General features: G+C 52.0%; 7 protein-coding genes across 7 annotated transcripts; 4 read left to right on the top strand and 3 right to left on the bottom strand.

Annotated features, from left to right (window-relative positions):
• Positions 1–640: 640 nt before the first annotated feature.
• Positions 641–1,974, top strand: N7539_002180 (ubiquinol--cytochrome-c reductase catalytic subunit CYT1; the record flags this gene model as incomplete). The annotated part of the gene is made up of 5 exons (XM_056931783.1): positions 641–709; positions 820–977; positions 1,106–1,168; positions 1,243–1,640; positions 1,706–1,974. 5 exons carry the CDS (start codon positions 641–643, stop codon positions 1,972–1,974), a joined length of 957 nt encoding a protein of 318 aa, XP_056793814.1.
• Positions 1,975–2,487: 513 nt separating this feature from the next.
• N7539_002179 (uncharacterized protein) lies at positions 2,488–3,768 on the bottom strand (the record flags this gene model as incomplete). Its single annotated transcript, XM_056931782.1, has 1 exon — positions 2,488–3,768. The coding sequence occupies one exon, from the start codon at positions 3,766–3,768 to the stop codon at positions 2,488–2,490; it is 1,281 nt and encodes a 426-aa protein (XP_056793813.1).
• Positions 3,769–5,229: 1,461 nt separating this feature from the next.
• On the top strand, positions 5,230–7,961 carry N7539_002178 (uncharacterized protein; the record flags this gene model as incomplete). The annotated part of the gene is made up of 2 exons (XM_056931781.1): positions 5,230–7,650; positions 7,707–7,961. 2 exons carry the CDS (start codon positions 5,230–5,232, stop codon positions 7,959–7,961), a joined length of 2,676 nt encoding a protein of 891 aa, XP_056793812.1.
• Positions 7,962–8,359: 398 nt separating this feature from the next.
• Positions 8,360–9,677, top strand: N7539_002177 (3-deoxy-7-phosphoheptulonate synthase; the record flags this gene model as incomplete). The annotated part of the gene is made up of 4 exons (XM_056931780.1): positions 8,360–8,365; positions 8,430–8,484; positions 8,546–9,451; positions 9,523–9,677. The coding sequence occupies 4 exons, from the start codon at positions 8,360–8,362 to the stop codon at positions 9,675–9,677; spliced, it is 1,122 nt and encodes a 373-aa protein (XP_056793811.1).
• Positions 9,678–10,169: 492 nt separating this feature from the next.
• N7539_002176 (F-box protein) lies at positions 10,170–12,554 on the bottom strand (the record flags this gene model as incomplete). The annotated part of the gene is made up of 1 exon (XM_056931779.1): positions 10,170–12,554. One exon carries the CDS (start codon positions 12,552–12,554, stop codon positions 10,170–10,172), a length of 2,385 nt encoding a protein of 794 aa, XP_056793810.1.
• A 2,557-nt stretch (positions 12,555–15,111) lies between these two features.
• Positions 15,112–15,381, top strand: N7539_002175 (uncharacterized protein; the record flags this gene model as incomplete). Its single annotated transcript, XM_056931778.1, has 2 exons — positions 15,112–15,178; positions 15,260–15,381. The coding sequence occupies 2 exons, from the start codon at positions 15,112–15,114 to the stop codon at positions 15,379–15,381; spliced, it is 189 nt and encodes a 62-aa protein (XP_056793809.1).
• A 196-nt stretch (positions 15,382–15,577) lies between these two features.
• Positions 15,578–20,330, bottom strand: N7539_002174 (putative glycogen debranching enzyme Gdb1; the record flags this gene model as incomplete). The annotated part of the gene is made up of 3 exons (XM_056931777.1): positions 15,578–15,646; positions 15,723–20,031; positions 20,113–20,330. 3 exons carry the CDS (start codon positions 20,328–20,330, stop codon positions 15,578–15,580), a joined length of 4,596 nt encoding a protein of 1,531 aa, XP_056793808.1.
• Positions 20,331–20,417: the final 87 nt, after the last annotated feature.

The raw sequence follows: 20,417 nt of genomic DNA, 5'->3' as shown, positions 1-20,417 counted from the left end.
TAATCATGGGCTAAGCAGGTGCCGACAACTGTCTAAGATGAGGCGTGCATATCGGTTCCATAGGCAACTACATACAGGCTCATTCTCTGGAAGCGATACGCGCAACCCGAAGTAGACATCCTCTTGACACGATCCTTGACAATTCAAGCTTCATCCAGAAGGCATGTATATGGAATACAGATACTAGCTATGAAGTTGAAATTGACTGTTACCGTGGACGGTTGTGAAACATTCGCTCCGATCATTTTTACTAAATACAAGCACAGTGAACTTCAGAGAAGGTACCAGTAGTGAAGCTGAGTTCCATCCAATAGATCGCCCAATCAGAGGTAAGCTGAACCTCAAAGCCGAGATTGTGGCTCGATGAGCACGTGATGAATTGGATGCCTCAACCTTCAGGCCACAACGGAGCCGGTTTTCACCGAACTGAGCTGGGCCGCCCAAGCGTAGCCAATCACAGCCAGGGTTTTACCCAATCCTGCCCCCAGCGAGAAACTTGACCGTCAACCTCATCTTACAACTCTTGACAGCACCTCTTCTGTGCACCCACTCCGTCCCACCCCCCCCCCTCTCGTCTCGCTCGAAGCGAACCTCACCCTTTCCTATCCATCGTCAATTGATCGGAGGGATCATCTTCGTCATGCTGGGCCGTTCCCTTCCACGCGTGGCCGCCCGGGCCTTTGCTCGCCAGCCTGTCGGCAAGTCCACGGTACGCATTCATTCATTCCAGCCGGATCGTGGGATTGCGCCGAGAATGGCAATTGCCTCAACGCATGTGATCTCGAAGATGGTACTGACTCGAAGATTCGTTCCATGCAGCGTGCTTCATCCACCGCCGCTGGTGCCGATGCCGCCAGCTCCCCCTTCTACCTCACCCTCACTGCCTCGCTCGCTACCGCCGCGGCTGCCGGTTCCGCCGCCTGGTATTACCATCTCTATGGTCAAGAGGCCTTTGCCATGACACCTGCTGAGGAAGGGTGAGTTATGTTCATCTTTTTCAATCGTACCAAGACCTACACGACTTCTGTCTCACACCAAGGAGCCCGGATCGTGCTGCCCGATTTATGCGCCTCGACATATAGCTGACAATCCTTTCTCTATCCAGTTTGCACGCCACTCACTACCCCTGGGTTCACCAGCGCTTCAACAAGACCTTCGATCACGCCGCGTGAGTCCTCCTCGGCTGACCTCCGCCGCATAGTAATGACGAAATGCAACTAACGTGGTCATGCATCTGTACAGCCTCCGTCGTGGTTTCCAGGTCTACCGTGAAGTTTGCGCCAGCTGCCACTCCCTCACTCGTGTGCCCTGGCGCTCGTTCGTCGGTGTCATGCACACCGTCGACGAGATGAAGGCCATGGCCGAGGAGAACGAGTACGACACCGAGCCCAACGACCAGGGAGAGATCGAGAAGCGCCCCGGCAAGCTGTCCGACTACATCCCCGCTCCCTACAAGAACGACGAGGCCGCCCGTGCCGCCAACGGCGGTGCTCTTCCCCCGGATCTCAGCTTGATCATCAAGGGTCGTCACGGTGGCTGTGACTACGTTTTCAACCTGCTGACCGGTTACCCTGATGACCCCCCTGCGGGTGCCAGTGTCGCCGAGGGCATGAACTTCAACCCCTACTTCCCCGGTACCGGTAAGTATATCACACTCAATCGGTCCTCCATGCTTTTTTAGTCTCTCCTCTGACAATCACCTAAGGTATTGCCATGGGCCGTGTTCTTTACGACGGAGTTGTCGAGTACGAGGATGGTACCCCTGCCACCACCTCCCAGATGGCCAAGGATGTTGTTGAGTTCCTCAACTGGGCTGCTGAGCCCGAGATGGATGAACGCAAGAAGATGGGTGTCAAGGCTATCACCCTGTTGACCGGCCTCTTCGCGATCAGCATCTGGGTCAAGCGCTACAAGTGGGCCCCCATCAAGTCGCGAAAGATCGTGTACAGCCCTCCCATCGCTCCTCGCCGCTAAGTGTGATGGTTACGAAACTTGTATGAGTTGGAAAATGGGAAAGGCTGGCGAGGCCGTGTGACTTTTTGGCCATGCTGTGTATTCTTGCCCGTCCGGTCTTTGCCTCGGAAAGATCTCTTTCACTTTGTTCTTGTGTCCCGGGGGGCGCTCTTTCTCCCTTTGTTTTGTTAGAACGCTCTCAGCACACCTGTATCTGTATCCTAGATATAACTCTTTTTTTTCCCGTCCCGAAAACCGTGTGCTCAGGGAGTCAACTGAATCTAATCTCCTTTGTCAATATCCCCCGGGGAGCGAAAAATCCCCGCTCAGTTGAATATCTGGCTACTGTTCGCGCCTCCTGATATTGACCGCTTTGAGATCAAGCCTACATGACTTGCAATATTGCACTACGAGGACGTCGAGCAGAATCTTAAAGGTGTAAATTGTATTATGTTCCTCTGTTCTCCATACGTACTCACCAGTAGTGTCTCAGTTGGAATATACAATACTCTTCCAGGCTCGGACCCCGGTATCTCAAGAAGAAGAGACATCACCTAGCGTCCGCTCGCCCTCCCCAAAAACTGGCTTGAAGAAATAGTCATAGGTGAACCACATCGCAGCAAACAAGATGTTAGACAAGTTCACCAGCCATGATGGACTCCTTCCGTCAGGACCAGCGAATCTTTTTGAAAATGCCAGAAGAGTCAAAATGGGGGGACCCCACAGACCAACAAAGACAGCTTTTCCAATCTTTTGGCGGACAGTGGTGATGCTATATGTATGGATTTGAGAAAGGTATTCTCGATATGTGACTGGGAGATCATGTTCAGCAGCACCAGTGACCAGAAGGTTAAGATAGCGCGCAGACGGCTGTGCATATTCTGGGTCGGGACGCATGTGCGGCCCAAAGTCACTGAAGATGGAAGTATTGGACGATGATGCTGTGCACACGGCCGCGGAGGACTGACCACGTTTGGCCGCCTCTGTCTTTTTTCGAGCATCATCTGCGCTTGGTGACAGGAGCGTGTGGGCTTTGAAGGGCAGAGTGTCGGGATGATCGGGAACAGGATCTGTAGGCTTGAAGCCCTCGGCGAAGGGGTGACAGTTGATCACAACATCTCGATAACCGCGGCCACCACCCTCCGTTGCGATAATCTTGGCATAGTCGGCCAAGGTGACCTCATACACTACTCCAATCAGAGGCTTGTGCCATCGATTCCTGCTCGCTTCCGCCATTTGCATCTCTTGTGTTCGGACCAGAAGCGGTGCCTTTTCCGAGACAAAGTCATCCTCAATGTCCGATGACGTATTGTCGTGGTGAGATTGGGGCTCTGTACTGTTCGGTAGGTCGGGATCCCGATACTGTGTGCCGGCGAAACATGGCTCGGCGTAAGGGATACCCGGTAGGTCGAAGGTCAAGCGAAGCTCCGGTATTAGCACAGGAATCTCCGACAATGGCTTAATACCACGCATGCCCCGGAAGGTCTGAGATGCGAGGTTGGAGCCATATGCTAGATACAGAACAGTCTCGCCCTCGGCGGATGTGCCGGTCAGAGCATGTCCGCCCTCTTGTTGTTCAGCGACCTTTTCTGATAGGTGCACATCGCCGTCGAGAGATGTCGAGATGATAGAGGCTCGCCGCCGGTCTGACGTCGTTTTGGGAAGGCTCTCAGCATCAAAGCTGTTAGATTGGTGGTTTCCTAGCGGTACGGCAGCTTGCAACCGGTTCAGAGGCTCGATGGCGTTGAAGCGACGAGAAGCGTCTCCCGAAGCTGCGTCGTCATCACCCGCCCAGGGGAGGTGGCCTGAACTCATCTCTAAGGGGAGTTTTGCCTTTGCAGACAGAATATGTATAGATTCGAGAAATTTCTGCAAGCTAACAAGGAATTTCGGGGCGCGGTGCGCAAGATATAATGAGATAGAGGATGTTGTCTCAAGTCACCGGACGACGAAGATCCTGTAATTTAGCAGACCGTCGACCAGGCACGGACTAAACGTCGGCATCGTAAGCTCCGTCCGCCTCTGGGAGATTGGCAGTAAGCTCGGGCTGTATGTCTCCCCGGATTCCGCGATTAATAATAGCCGCAGCCCGGGCTTCCAACGTACCAACTTGGAGTCTGGTCCACCATCCACTCGGGTTCCACTGTGCTTGGTTACTGTACCTGATACAAGCTTTTGCTATGATTCTATATTAGTTGTGACAAAGGTACTGCTACTATTCTTTTTTGCTGACGTGTACTACTTCTTAGTTTGTAATGTGTACTCAGTACTGAGCTACTAGTCAAATACTTGAGATGGAGCTCTATGCGATCTTAACTGTGAGCTTCTTGGTGGTTGCTCTAACGTCCGAGCAGTGGGTCCCGCAGATGATGGATAGTATGGGAGCGGAGCAATTGCCTACCTTGGCTGGGTACTATAAGTAGAACGTTACCACAAGAGTCTATCACTGCATTACTTCACGAAGGTCTTGTGGTTGCACAACCGAGGGGCATCTTCGATATCTATTTTCAAAGTCCCATATTCACCTAGTGACTAGTGACTAGTGACTACACAGTACAGACTCATCAGAAGTTGAAATCTGCAGCTTTTCAAAGCCAACCAAGACGGGAATAATCGAAGCACACACTCCACTGTGCTTTCTCGCGTGTTTACAACTTTACCTCGCCTGATATCCATGACTTGTTTCGAGTGACCCCAAATGACGGATCACTGCCTTCTGAAGTTCTGTCTTTCCGCCTAAGGTTTCTCGCAGGCTCTGACGGGCTGTAGGCGAATTTTTCCTCAGCTGAATGAACAGCCTCGACACAAAGAGCAGAGAGGATGTGTACCATCAAGATGTGTTGAGATGCTCTTCTTCCGTCGAACTCAGCGAATTCACCGTCGATCAGTCTCATTTCCTGCTGTCATAGCACGTCAACCAGTTGTATCCAATCCGCCATCTGGCTTACCGGTGGCAGCCTTGTTTGGTCCTTTACTCGAGCGGAACAAGCCCGAGAGAAAACGATCGACGGTCATGCTACATGGTGGAATAACAACTTGAATGGATTTGTATGAAGATACTGATCCCTAGACAGCTGGAACCCAGCACATAAAGTGCCTTCGGAGGAGTAGCAGTGCCTAAAATACCAAGGAAAAAGGAACTGGAGACAGGAAGGACATGTCGCTCCTTCCTCTTGAAGCAGCTGCTTCACGCCTGGGTGTAACGTGACCCCGCGCCGAAACTCGCACTTTACGCTGACACTCGTGTTGATGTACCAAGACTGCATTGACATCAAAATGACAGAAGCCATGTCCTTCATTGAGCACCAGACAGACACAATGTCTACAACGGTGTCGACAGTGCTTTTCAATCTTGATCCAATCAGCGTGATACGAGAAAAGGACCGACAAACGCTCTCATGTCAAATGTCGAGTGCGATGCCTCATGGTCCGAGCCCGGAGTCTGAAAAGCAGGTCGACAAGGAGACTTTGATTACAGAGGTCGAGAAGCCGCCCGAAAGCAATTGCCAGAACACAGATCAGGTACTTCATCGGCAGGATCCCAACCTGCCCTCATGCCATGATGTTGAAGATGATTCTTTGACAACCATCCACACCAGAAACACGGATGCTGCACTCAAGCCGGCTCCTGGAAGTACCGCACCCCTCATGAGCGCTTTCAAAGAAGATGTCAATCCAGCTTCGCCTCAAGTCACTGGAGACTCGGTAAGTGCGAATAGCCAGAGGACCTCTGGCGCTGCTCTGCAAGCTCAGTCAGGCCTCCAGACCAATCGGCCCTATAATCGCAAAATCCGCCGTCTTATTCTGCGAATGTCTCAATCCTCGAGGCAGGTGCAGACTGACTCGGCTCGATCGAACGCTTGCATTCATCAGAAATCCATGTCTCGGCCAGGCCATGAGGTTGACTGGAACGAGGACTTACGCCCAACTGACGATGACGAATCTCGCGAGGATCATCAGGAGGCACCCAGGCAGGAAATCTCTCTTCAGAGGGTCCCCCAAAAAAGCACAGTCAGGAAACGATGTGCACCCAATGTTCACCCAGGTCAGAAGAAACGTCCCAAAAATAAGACGCAGAGCGGCTCACCCAAGGCTACTCGCGGCTCTAGCTTTGTCTTCAGAAGCAATGGCTCCTCTGAAAATGGCAAGGCTGCCCATGCAGCTTTGGAGTTGCAAGAAGAGCAGCTGCATGGCGCATTCACGAGTGAGTCCATCGCGAACATGGTCGCCTCGTTTCCTGTCCTCGTTCCAGATGAGAACAGCCACCGGGTCAGAAGTGAACCAGCCGATCTTTTGAAACTTTCAAGCAATCGCTCTGTTCTGTCTGGTCCATCAGACCCTGGAGGTGGCGACTGGGTCTTAGAAAGGTCACAGAAAACGGAAGGGCCACGGTTACATGGACCAGGCAGTGCAGTCGGACAGAAACTCAAGGATGCCATTTGTCAAGCTCAGTCACTTCAACTACAAGATCCAATCTCTGTCCTCCAAACAGAGTCACTGGACCAACCAGTGGTCGAACAAAGCTTCCGCACTGGGGCAGTTCCTCAAGGCCAAGTTGCAACGTATCAAACGCTATCGTCCTGGAGCACTGAGAATCATGCGTCTTCTTCCAATAGTGAGCATAGTGTCACTTGCAAGCAAGACAGAATCTCCGCCTATCACAGGAGCTCACATAAGCATGTGTCTACCGCAACACTCAATTCGAGCTCCCTTAGCCCAAATTTGAGAAGACCTCGAGACACGGTGGGAAACGAGGGTGAGTTGGAGCAGAAGCTCGGGGGAAAGGATGCCATTCAATCGACGGCAACGCCGAATGACTGTCTCGATATGACAGATGTGTCGTGCAAATTGATCGCGCGTCCGGCCGAGCTCTCTCGACGAGTCCCAAGCAAGCAACACCCGGAACCTGCATCAGCCTCCCGAATCATGCCTTGCGCTCTTACACAAAGCACGAGATTAAAACTACCTGGCAGGCCACAATCAACAATTGATTTGACCAGTGATCGTGGAAATATTTCGAAGTCTCAGCAGTCACTGTTGGTGGGAGCTTACTGTCAAAGCACCAGGGCAATTGCAATGGAAAGCATCGTAGACCATAACGGTAGCCCACGACTTCGTCCTCGGGAATGCACAGAGGCTGCGCTTTGTTCTCAGGAAATCGCGCCCATTCATGTAGCCAGCATGCGAGTCTCTGACCCGAGCTCCAATGCATGTGATTCTGCTCGAAAGTCTGATTGCTACGACTTGGACAGTGCCGATTACCCAAGGAGGATTTCCTCGAAATTCCACAGAGACATGTTCATGGAGTATGGATTTGATCCCACAGAACTTACGCCGGGCTCGAAAGGATCCGTGAGGACAAATGTAGACGCTAAAAAGAAACGATACAGTTCAGAGCGTTGCACGCAAAAGGATGACTCCAACGATGGCGAATATGATGAACAGGAAGCGCTTCTCCTCCGTGATGCTCCCGTTCTCAAGCTCAGCCCCGACAAGGATTCTGAAGACACCCACAAAAGAGGCACTTCCCTCATGACACAAGGCTTCACTTGTCACAGGGACTCTTCATTGATCGGGGTCACAGATTCTGCATCAGGACAGACTACGCGCAAGGTCCTACACAGTGGGACAGACTGGGTCTTGAAATTACAGGCAGCTCAAGACAATGCTCAGAGTCTATTATCGGAGACCAACCGGGTGAGTTGTGCGTTAGAAAGTCGCCTTCCTGACAAGATTCTGATTGTACATCATAGCAACTTGCGACCCAGCTTGCAACAGAGCATGAGACCATGCAAAGCGTGCTACAGAGTTATCGACAAGGATGTCAGCAGATTCTAAATGACCTTGCCCGAGCACAGCAGGCGAGAATCGAGATCATGCAGCAGCAAGTGTCCCGTATCAATGAACAGCACGCTCAGATTTGTCGAGATCTTAGGCAAGATCTCGAAGAGCTAGATTGCCGACTCCTCCAGAACACCTCGTCAAAGGGAGGAAATCGTGTTTCTTAGGCGGATGCAATCTTAACGCGCCACCAGCGCTTTGAATATGACACATGATTAGAACAGGCTATTCTCGAACAGGTCGGCTCATACTCCGCTCAAGATTTTTAGGTTTGGGCTGTGTCTGATGTCAACGGCAGACTGGCGCATTCCTCACCGAAAATCACGTGTCAGCTACGTACTCAAGACTGACTCATACTTTGGTATTCGACAATTGTCTTCTCAAAACTCTTTCTCGAAACTCAATCTTGTTTATCTTGCGATTTTCATTACGGTTTCGTCAAGCATCATTCCCATTCACTTTGCCTGTCCCAAATATTGTTCATCGACTGGGATCTCTCAATTCCTTTTTTCTTTTTTTTTTTTTTCAGTTGGAATTCATCCTTCCATCTCACCCCACCCCCGCCATGTCGGTAAGGTGACCCCTCCTCGCGATTCATGATCATCATCGCAGGATTGACATGAACAATATGATAGTTCTTCATTGAAAACCCTAATGTGGGGGATCACAACAACCTGGAAGATTCACGAAGTAAGATGCAGCCATTTCCTCGGCCAATGGACCTATCTTACTCACGTCACTTGTATTATAGTTCGCGGTTACAACCCTCTTACGCCCCCTAACCTACTTCAGCATGAGATCGCCTTGACGGAAAAGTCGCGCCAAAGTGTGTTGAATGGACGCCAGGAAGCTGTTGCGATCGTACACGGTACCGATGCTGAAAGGCAACGTCTCATGGTCGTCATCGGCCCTTGCTCGATCCACGACCCGGAAATGGCTTTGGAATACTGCGACCGATTGCTGAAGATGAAAGAGAAATACGCCGATGATCTCTTGATTGTTATGCGCGCATACCTCGAGAAGCCCCGAACGACCGTCGGTTGGAAGGGTTTGATCAACGATCCAGATATCGACAACAGCTTCCAGATCAACAAGGGTCTTCGTGTGTCGCGGCAGCTCTTCGTCGACCTGACAAACAAGGGCATGCCCATTGCCAGCGAAATGCTCGACACTATCTCTCCTCAGTTCTTCTCCGATTGTCTCTCGGTCGGTGCAGTCGGTGCTCGGACCACCGAATCTCAAGTTCACCGTGAGCTGGCCTCCGGTCTCTCGTTCCCTGTCGGCTTCAAGAACGGCACTGACGGCTCCCTTGACGTCGCGATTGATGCTATTGGGGCTGTTCAACATCCCCATCATTTCCTGTCAGTCACCAAGCCAGGTGTTGCTGCTATTGTTGGAACTGTTGGTAACCCGGATTGCTTCGTCATTCTCCGCGGTGGCAAGAAGGGCCCCAACTACGACGCGGCTAGCATCAAGGAAGCAAAGACTAAGCTGGAGGCCAAGGGAGTTGTGCCTCGTTTGATGGTGGATTGCAGCCACGGTAACTCGGAGAAGAACCACAAGAACCAGCCCAAGGTTGCCAAGATCCTCAGCGAGCAGATCTCTGCTGGTGAAACCGCCATTATGGGTGTCATGATCGAGAGCAACATCAACGAGGGTGAGTTGGCACTTCCGCTCTAGCTGAAGGATAAGAATATGTTTGAGTGGCTGACTCGATTGTCTCTGTAGGTAACCAGAAAGTCCCGGCTGAGGGCAAGGCCGGCCTAAAATACGGAGTCAGCATCACTGATGCCTGCATTAACTGGGAGGACACTGAGACGACATTGGAGACTTTGGCCCAGGCCGTACGCGCCCGGAGAGAGAGACTCAATGGTAGCGCTTAGAGTTCTCTCATAATTAAACTCCGGAGCTTCATTCTCGGTCAGTGATAAGACTCGGTGTTATGGAGCCCGCCTCACGACCGGCACACTATCATGAGGAATAATGTGCAGTTGAGATACCAAAAAGTTTAAATTTTAATTCTCGCAAAGAACAAATTTTCATCAAGCCCGAGGTCTACAAATCCGAGTTTCTCGTTTTGCCCTTGCTGTGCGTCTCTTACATCCCACGAACTCAGGAGTCTTTGTAGGTAATCGTGCATTTGAAGATGTCATTGTGTAGGATACAGCATCGCACAATAGCCATTAAACTATGTACATGTTCATTCAAGATGTGGGAGAACCGTATACATGATCCATTTCGCATTCATCAAGGATGTATCTTGCCAGGAGAGAATCCATCCATGTACCATCCAGCGACTGTACTTCCGTCACACGTTAGGGACAACCCGATTCGGTGACAAGCGGGCGAGTTTCGCAGTGTGCGTTTCACTGCTTTCATACAACCCATACACCATCACTGAGACTCAGATCCGGAATCTTGAAATCAAAAATGCATGCCGCGAACGAGGATCGTTTCGTGGACGTATCTTGAGGATGCATCGAGGCCGGAGACGGGTGGTCTGCGGTTCCTGCGCTTGTCAAGGTCGCCCCAGAAGCAAAGCGAGCTTTTGCGGATTGACCGGTCCAAGTGTTATGCGGCTCTGTGCGTTTCCGTTTACGAGTCTTTAGTTGTGGTTGCGTCTGGGTCCCAGAAGGGGCACAAGCCTGCACAGCAGAGGGCACGATTTCGCCTTTGGAGTTGACCACGCACGTACTGACCGGCGCTCGAGACATAAGCTTCGCTGTGGTAGAGACCGTATCAATATCGAATACATGCGCCTGTCCGGACGCAGCAAAGGCCCAGGCTCGGGCGCCTCCGTTCGAAGTTTGCAAAGCGACTTCGACCACATCGTCAACGCGACCGATTTCCTTGCCGTAGACTTTAAACGGCCATACCATCGATGTTGACGGATAGCTGACGCTTAAGGCAACCTCCAAATCGCAGTTCTGGTCGCGGACAAGGTTGTCGCAATGCTTGTGTATTCTCTCAGAGTCGGTCAGCCAGCTATGCGGGATCACACCGTCTCCCATGAAGTCTCCGTTCTGACGCTCACGCTCCTTTCGAATGACATTGTATATATCGGCTGGAATCGAATACAAGATCAGGCGATCTTGATATGCGGCGACAACACGGAGACCCCAGTCCAGATCTGAGCCGACAGCGAATGCTGCGGGCGAAATGCCTTCCTTCACATTGTTATTGGGATCATTTGTCAAGGGAGGGACACACACAAATCCTCGTGTTAAACTCGCCGGACCACCGATAGGCGAATTTGATCCAATGGATAAATTTCCTGTACGAGGATCCACGAAGATCATATGTAGTCCATCGTTGATGGGCACGGTACGGTAATTATGGCAGTGAGTGGCCCGGACCAGGCTCAGAGATGACGTGCTGTATTGAGTGCGGCCACCGAGGAGATTCTTGTTGGACAGAATGCGAAAGGGACATGTTTGCGAATGGTCGGGCACGGGTGATTGGCGGCAACTGCACTCATGAGGACCCGGACCAGCCAGGGATGAGATGAGTCGAAACTCCGCAGGATCATCATTGGAGCTTGGAAGGAAATGCAGAATCTCAGACGGTTGCGACATGGGGAGTCGTCTGCATTGAGTCCCGCCTGTCTTCTCGTCGAGCCAGTGTATTTCGACGCCTCCTGCACAGCCAAAGGCGACACACTGCCGGCCGGGCAGCAGTGCGACAGTGCGTGGTGGATGATCCTCAGAACAGAGGTTGCTGAAAAATCGGGTCGCTGAGTGTGCTTGTCGTCGCTCGGCGGGCTTACATTCGCGGTGGTTCGTTGCTTCTGATCCAGCAGAAGAGTCCACGGTGCAGATCATGGAACATCGGTTTTGTAACAGCGCAGCTACAGCAATATGGGAAGGTCTCGTGTCCATGGTAGCCAGGAGAACCTCACTGGGGCATTCAATTCGTGATATTAGCTCAAGATCTTGGGACTTCGTTTTGGGCGATAGAGAGAGGCCTTTTCGCCCGTGCAGCAGACGATATAAGTAGATAGTGCAACCAGCTGTCACCAGGACATGATTGTTGCAGTTGCCCACCTTGAAAGTCGAACGTGCATCGAGATGGCTTCTCGCGATATCACTTGAAATGACATGCCTAGGACTAATTCTTCGTGTCTTGAAGCTGCCCCGGGGGAGATTCGAGAAATCGATGACCGCAGATCTATGAAACCGCGATCTGCTCACAGCTGTCCTTTGCCCTGACAACAGACATTCGGTCGCAAGGCGTCTGCTCATTTTCCAAACATGGCTCTCGTGGTATGCTGAGAGACAACCCTCGCGAGGGTCTCTCACGTCACGCAAAAATGCATCCCACCAGCCGGCGTCTTTGAGCATGTTCTCCAACAACCTGCGGTTGAGACTCGCCGTCATCCACTGTGAACAGGTACGCCGAGCATTGTCAAAATCGTGAGGCGAAAGCATAAAGAAAATTTGATGGAGAATTTCCACTGGCGCAGTATTAGCCGGGGAAGATTTTGAAATATGAGAGTGATTCGATGCCCTCCTATCTCGAGCGGAATTCACAAGGCCATGGTCCGGAATTTGTGCACAGGACAGCTGGCTTATCAAACATTTGTCGAGCGTCGCAGCAGCAGTGACGATAGTTCCATGTGCACTAAAGGTCTTGTTCGATCCAAAGTTCCTCAATTGCCCCGATCCACTGTCACTTGGGTATCTCAGAGACGGCATTTCGACACAACGTCGAAGATCTTCCAGGTGCTCAGCATAAATGAGAAACGGTTGGACAGGCTCCATATATTGGTGTGTCGAATTCATGTGCGAGCTGGACAGACGCGCAGCCGGACAATAGGGTCGCGCTTCCAAGACCTTGACACTCTTCGTTGCATGGAACTAGAGCAAGATAGCCAATACCGACCGGCTTCAAGCCCAATGCGTTCTTCAGTCCGGACAAACCGGCTGCCAAAAGAATTAGACTTGCGAGGGAACAGTGTGATTGGGACACGGCTCCACTTGTCCGATGTCGATCGAACAAGCCGTTATTGGGATAGCTCAACGGCCTGCGGTCGGCTTCCCAGTAGTAGTATGCTTGAAATGGATGACAGACAAGTATCACTCTACGGACTGAATGAGACCGGAACGGGTAATTGTCAGATATGTCAAGGCAGGTTGAGAGATGGGTTGAGGTACTTGAGTGTTGGCAGCTTCAACTGTGGGCCACAAAAGTATGTGTCGGTAAGTGATGATTCAGTATTTCAATGCGAGGTAGTATCGAGTCTATCGACACGAACGAGGAAGATTGCGGAGCTCCGAGCCGGCGCAGAAGCGGCTACTTTGCCATTGAAATAAGACTTCGAATCCCAAAACAAAGCAAATGTGATTGCTCGTAACCGAGGGCGAAGTGGGAAATGAGCAACGAGGCAAGGGTTTGTTCTACTGCATGAGTTTCGGGAAGCGTATAGTTCGGAGTCTAGCTGAATCTTCACCCTTATCCACTATTGCAGCCTGACGTCCTCTTGATACACCAACAGTACACCAAAACATATGTATTGCGAGACATAAGGGCCACGGCCACGTTATTGGCAGGACCCCAATCAAGTCTTGGATCATGGGTAAAATTGATGTCGGCGTGCTCGTTCCAGCCGCGACTTTGGAACACGGAGAACACTCGCGGCGGTGGATCGAATCAGCCGAAAACTGCGAAATCTCCGTGAAGCGCCTGGCTCTGACGGATTCCGACGTTTAAGCGAGCCAGCAGCCACTGTCTATGGCAAATGGGGAATGGTATCGTGGAAGCCTGCCACGCACGGATCATCCTAATTGAGCAACGTCAAGCGTGGGAGGGAAACAAGGCAACGCTAGACTTCAGGGCACGGGTTCCGTCAGCGGCAAGCCGGGGCCTGGGTTTGGTGACTAGGACAGTGCGACTCTCGCATCGAGAGTGGCTCGTTCCAGTTGTGATGATTCATGCACATTCCATAGCCAGAGGCTATGGTGAGACCGCGGCCACGAAGAATGTGGCATCCTCCAATAGCCGAATGCAGTTCAGTCGGCAGAAGGAACGTGTGATGAGTGAGAAAAGAAAGGGGGTGCTGGTTTGGTTAGACACCACCCAACAAGGAGAGGACTCCTTGATCTCAGTCCCAAGGATCCCAAGGATCATCTCAAATTTCAGAACACCTAGCTTCGATTCAGCGATTGAAAAGTTCGGGTTCTTTGGACAAGGAGCCTCAACATCATTGAAGTTGTTGCGCAAGGTCGGACGGATCTGTAAGGCCGGAGAATGCGCGGAGATCAATCGGCGTGATTTAGAGTCTATGGCCGTGCGTCTCTCGTGTGGGTCTCTTTGCTTCCCCAGTCAGCCCGTTCGGAATGCTAGACATCATGGATCATGGCTGAATGCCCGACATTCTGAACATCTGCCGGGCTTGACAGAAAAAGGCGGCAGACCCGAATGACCACCGCCACCGCGAGGGTGAGACTGATTGAACAGTGTCTGCATGGCCAGAGGAAGGAGCAGATGGAGTACGTAGTGAGAGAATCTCCGCTTTCGGAATGACAGCCAACCGGACACGTGACATGAATGGATGGAAGACATTGCTCTTCACTCAATTTTTCTCGAAACATCAACCTTTCTCGCCCATAAAACAGACTTAAGAGTCTTCTCAGAAAGGAATCAACTAAGTGAGAGCAATCTTAATCTCGCGATTACCATTGTAGGACATTGAAACAAGTCCCCCCTAATACGCGTCTCATCTATCACAACTTACAAGGAAACTCGCCGTATGTATTATAGAATCCGAGAGCTTGAGGCCAATGTCAACCGATCATGTGGCACAAGAGACTGACCATTCTAGTTTGCTCACCATCTGGGGAAGCTTCTAACGGTAGAATATCTTCAAGATGTCTCTGCAAAGAAAAATGGAACGCAGACTCCCTCAAGAGCACCTGCCTAAAGCGGAAAATTCCAGGCCATACCTCTTCTTGACATTTCAAATCCCTTCTTCCATTCCATGACCGCAGCCCACACGAGGGGCGATACTTTCCACATGGTGATTGACGACGATGACTGGTACGATAGGAATGTGGCCAAATTGGCCTCGTGTCTACTCGTCGGATTCTAACTTGGTATGGAATTCGTGATCGGTGCGAGGCGAGATCTCGCACGTGGTTGAAAAAGAAGTTCTAGAAACATACTTACTTTGCAGATATGGCAGCTGATTCCTTCCACCCAGTCACATCTTTCTCACTGGAATGGTAGCATGAGGTAGTGGAAAGTGTAACTCAACTTTGTGAGATCTTGGTCCAGTAGCCAGCCCGGTCAGGCGGCAGTTACCTAGCACTGGGCCGGGACATGGAGATCGATTCGCTGAACGGCTTCAAGGCGAACTCGCTTGCGTACGATGAGCAGGGCTACCCAGGTACGTGCCTGCCATGGGAAAGTATCGCGTCCCTGATGGCTAAATCTACATTGCTGCTCGGACTTGTCCCCACCAGGTAAGTTAGTAGCGGCGAGCGATGGAAGAACGTCGGTGTTAAACCTGGTCTCTTGCTATTCCGACGTAGGCCCACGCGTCAGTCAGAGACTGTTGGTATGCAGCGAATGCTGGTATGTCAGTTTTAAGCAAACGCGTCGAAAGATGCCCGAGTCTTGTGAATATTACGAGAAAAATCAGGACAGTGTGTTTAGTCGAAACGGGCTGATGGTGTATTATGGGTTTAAGTTAATCTCGAAACGAACATGAAGCAAAGAGGAAGATCCATTAGGGTAGACGCTTCAGGGTATGCAAAATATAGTCTAGACACCTTCCTTTCGTAACCTAGGAAAGTTGAGCGGCATCGTAGTAAAGGTCGAGCAGGCAACCGGCGGACCATGACTGTGTCGGCGACTATTGAGGGAGGAAAAAGTCTCTGTTAGCAATCATTCTCGAGCCTCTTCCGAGCGATCGATGGGTAATGACTTACCGAATCTTCACAATGTTCGCCATTCTTGTTGGTCAACTCGGTCAAACCCTTCCATGGGCTTTCCCGCAGAGCCTTCTTACATCCATCGAGTCGGCGAGTGACTTGCTGGAAGGATTCGGTCCGCTCCTCGCCAGTCTTGCGACGGAGGAGATCGAAGTGAAGCAAGGCTCGGAGGAAGTATCCTCGTTGCCAGACCCATTCAGGACCTTGGTGGTAGTTACGACCCTTGGAAGTTGAGAAGTCGCTGAAGTCCTCCGAATTGTTGTAATAAGGACGGTAGTTGAGGTCGGAAGGATCCAAGGTGGCCACGCCGACAGGACCCAAGATAGCCGAGTCGCCAATGGAAAGCGCCTTCAGAGCCTTTTCTGGGGTGAACAGCTCAGGAGCCACGGTCATGGCAATGGGGTAATTGCCGCGAAGCTGGTAATCCTCGAAAGGTTTGCCAGATCGGTAAAGGTCCTTGTAAATTCCACGGCGGTTGACCACATTGGCGTCGACGTCGTATTGAGCGTCATCCTTGGCGTCCAGTGGCACATAGTAGCAACGCTCAAAATTGGCCTTGATCTTCTGAGACCACTCCTTGAAAGTGACGGACTTTCCATTGCCCAGGTCAACACCCGAGTGAGGGTAGGCCTTGGACTCGTGCAACTTCGAGACCCAGTTCAGCGCGCTGTAGAGAAGACCGGTAATCTCAATAGCAGCTCCATCGCGAGGGGTACCGGGAACACCCTTGCTACCTGCCTTCTCACTCTCTCCCATCTTATCTTGCCAAGTACCGCAATTGTCCTGGCTTCCACCGAAAATGATGCCAGTCTCCCAATCGACCTTGATATCGATCTGGAATCCCTCGGGCTTCATCTGGCAATCGAGATCGGGTCCTGCGTTGTATTCACGGAAAGACATACCCTCTGCGTGTCGCTGGAAGACTTCCTGAATTACCTCGAGAACGGTGGGGGATTTGGAGTAGGCTCGGGGGTCATCGAAGGGGAACCAGGTATCGTCATATGGCAAGAATCGGCGAGGCACCTTTTCCTGCAAGAGGCTCTTGCCGTTCGGAGCCATCTGGGTATAGTCTTGAATGGCTTGCAGGAAGAACCAGACGGAGTCGCGAGAGTTGTATCGAGGCAACTTGCCACTGCTCAGAAGGTTGGGAATCATGCCGTGCTTGAGTACGCTCGCGAACGCAAGAATGTGCTCCTTGGCGTCATCGAAACGTCCAGTGCACAAAAAGAGACCACGAATGGAGATAAAGACATCGCGACCCCAGCATCTCGCCCAGTCAACGGCAAAATGAGGTAGACCCGCCGCCAGGCTAGGTACTTGCTTGGTGGGCCACAAGGAAGCCGAGTTGACGTAGCCGGTTTGTTGGACGCTGACCATAGCCAATTGATGGATGAACTCTTGACCGTGGCGAACATTGTCACTGAAGTGATGAATACCTGCCTTCCATGCAGCATTGTAGGCCACTTGCAGGATGATAGCAAAGTACCGAGGAAGCAAGAAGTTAGGCAAGCCACGGACAGCGTCGAATTTCTCACGCAACCATGCGGCGGGCTTTTGAAGGGTAGAGAAGGTCTCTTTGCGGGCAGTCTTCTCCATACGCCCGACAATGTAGTCCAAGGCCCACTGGCCCTCACGGAGGTGGTCACAAAGCGCGTGGCCAAGTTGGTTGTACTTGATAATGTCTTCGAGAACACTCCACCATCCTTGGAGACCTGCGTAAACCAGGGAGCCGTGCTTGGGAATGTTGTAAACACCATCCTCGCCATTGGAGAAGTCCCTCTCCTCGGCATCGCAACGGTAAAGCGCAAAGTTCAGATCAACTAGGCTCAGGCCGGCAAAGGCCTCGTCAGCACCCGCTGAAAGGAAGTTGTCCAAACCGCTGACGTGCTCGGCACCAGGAATCCACGTTTCGAAGAGAGCGATCGACCCGGGAACAAGACCACGTGTTGCGGAGATGGTGACATCTTTTCCATCGCTATCAATATTTGTCGCATCAATGTCACGCACGCGACTAGGAAGACCCTTGAGGTACTTGTCGTCGCCGCCAACCTTTGATTTCATCTCAGGACTGCTGTCGACCTCGAGGACCCAAGATCCAATGTGCTTGGCCTGGGTACCGGCGATGTGAGTTGGGGCCAAAACAGCACCGCTCTCATGACCGGGGAAAGCCGTGTGGGCAATCAGGAAAATACCCTTTCTTGTCTTGGGGTGCACCCGATGAACGGTAATGTATTCTCCGTCATGATGAATATGGGTCTCGTCGTAACCCTCCACACCCATCATTGTGTGGAGGTCATTGAGGAGCCTCTTCACGCCGCCGATGCCACCTTCTCCAGCACCGACTTCGAGTTTCTGATCACCGGAGAATGGCGAGGTGTACTGTCGCTTCTCGTGAACAAGCTCAATGAGTTGTGGGTAGAGCTCATCGTAGCCCATGACACTTCCAATGGCCGAGGCACACATGGCGACGAGTGCAGCGTTGGGCAGGGTGTCACGGGCATCACGTTTCTGGGCAGGAACCTCATTGTCATGAGTACAGTCCATGAACAGGGCCTGGACTGGGGATGGGCGGATGTGCGTGATCTCTTCCGAAGCCACTCCAGACTCTGCAGATGCAATGGCATGACTGCTGCCAGCCGATGGCAGATCCACGTCGAAGCTTCCAATCGGGCGTCCACCGTGACGATGAACCAGCCGGCTGAGCTCAGCAGTGCTCCAAGCCTGCATAGCCTCACGAATCAAGGCGTTGATTCCAAGGCGCTTGACGAAGACGTAATCAGCCTCTTCGGAACCCGTGAATAGCTCTGCGAAGACGGTCAAGTTCGGGCGCACCTCGCGCGCTTTGTCCAATAGGTACTCCGCAACAACCAGTGGGGTAGAGTGGCAGTTGTCAATGCGGAAACCGCTGAAGTACTTGGCCATCAACTGGGTGTACTTGGTCATGAAATCCCAGAGGAAGGGGTTGTCCTTTGGCGATTGACCATAACGAAGCTTCACGCAATCGCCCCACACGATGACCTCGCGGCGAAGGTAGGCTTTGGAGTCAGGTCCAGCGTTATCACGCATTGCATCGGCATTCCAGATCCAGCCATTGTTTACCAGAGCGAGTGCCTTGGGGCTGTGTTTCTTCGTAACTTCGTTGAGAGGAAGACGCGTGAAGTATGTCTCTATCAGAGGATTCTCCTTGGTCACAGGGCCCAGCTTGGGTCCGTGGTCGTCGACGCGGAGATACTTGATGCGGTTGTAAAGCTGGTCCATGATATCCGCAACATCCTTGTCGAATTCCTCGTAGAGCGGCAAGTTGACCGCATCAAGAAGGGTAGAGATGGATGCCTCGGCGGCAGACGAATCCTGGTTATAATCCCCGTGCAGCACCGTCAGGACAGCGGCGCCAAACTTGGCGTCCACGGAACGGCCGAATCGCCCATAGACCTGCATTGAAGCAGGGATGCCGTGGTCGCGCACTAGTTGGGCTTGCTCCTTGGGTGTGAGTTGACCGAACTTGCTGAGGTCGATGTGCCGGATAGCCGCGGGGGCGATTCTCTCGCCCTTCCAAGCGTCCAGAATCTTCTTTTTGTTGGCCTCCACATCGAGTGCATAGAATTCCCACAGCCGGATCCCATCGATGACATTCTTACGCAGAACATTCATGACCTTCACCAAGTCTTCCGCAGACTTGAACTCAGTCGGAAGACCCAGACTCTCCAGGTCCTCACCGAACTTCAATAGCGCAGTATCCAGCTCCAGCGCCGACTCCAGCCAGGGAGCAGTTTCCACACTATAGCCGGCCTCCGGATGCTCCTCCAGCCAAGCACTGTTGTTGGCTGTGTGATTCCAGACAACATCAGTCAGCGTCAACAGACCGTATTCCTTCTCCATGCGTGACACGAGCGACGCAATGTCTTTCTCGCCATTAGGGAAGAAGGCAGAGTCAAAGGTCAGTTGGTCATAGATACTGTAGGGGGAATTAGAGTCGCCGCGTTGCATGAGAGGTGTGAAGTGGACCATATTATAGTTTCGCTGGCTAATGCCATGCAAATGCTTATCCCAATCTCCAGGATAGGCTCCCATGAACTTGGAGATCAGTGAGAAAATGGAGAGCGCATTGAGAGGCAAATGCTTCCCCTGGAGGGTCAGTTTCGGCGATACATCGATGTAGTGAACAGGAGTCTGTGTAGGCTTTGGCGTGGGCACGGCTTCTACGGAGAACTCCGGAAGCGGGGTGAAAGTCGTATAGTAGGCAAATGCGCCTGCACTCGAGATCGGTACATCGATCTGAATGTTGCGATTGAAATCGGGCTTTAAACTATTTCAGTTCAGCGAACGGACCTCACGCTGCCAATGGTCTCGAGAAATCGACTTGACAGGGACAGAGGAGTAATGGTACCTGAACTCGCGGAACGAGCTTCGCTCAAATGCCTTCCCCTCCGCTGGGATGTTGACCCAGAGGCTACCTTGTCGACAGATTGAGCTGGTTCCCTCGATGATGAAACGAAGCACGTAACCCTCATCACCCGGAGAAGGAAGATAGACGTATCCACCGGGGACATCTGGAGAGCCATCGTCCTTCAATGGAAGCAGATACACTTGACGTGAGGGCCCCATGGTGATCGGCGCACGGAGCAATTGCGGGGGAGAATGAGATGGGAAGGAATTGAGGAAGACTCGTGCAGACTTCGACAGCTCGAAACT

This window comes from Penicillium diatomitis, assembly GCF_028827545.1.
Source record: "Penicillium diatomitis strain IBT 30728 chromosome Unknown utg000002l_segment0_segment0, whole genome shotgun sequence".
Taxonomy (NCBI): domain Eukaryota; kingdom Fungi; phylum Ascomycota; class Eurotiomycetes; order Eurotiales; family Aspergillaceae; genus Penicillium; species Penicillium diatomitis.
Note: the sequence above shows the minus strand (reverse complement) of the source record. Positions and strands in the feature narration are given on the sequence as shown.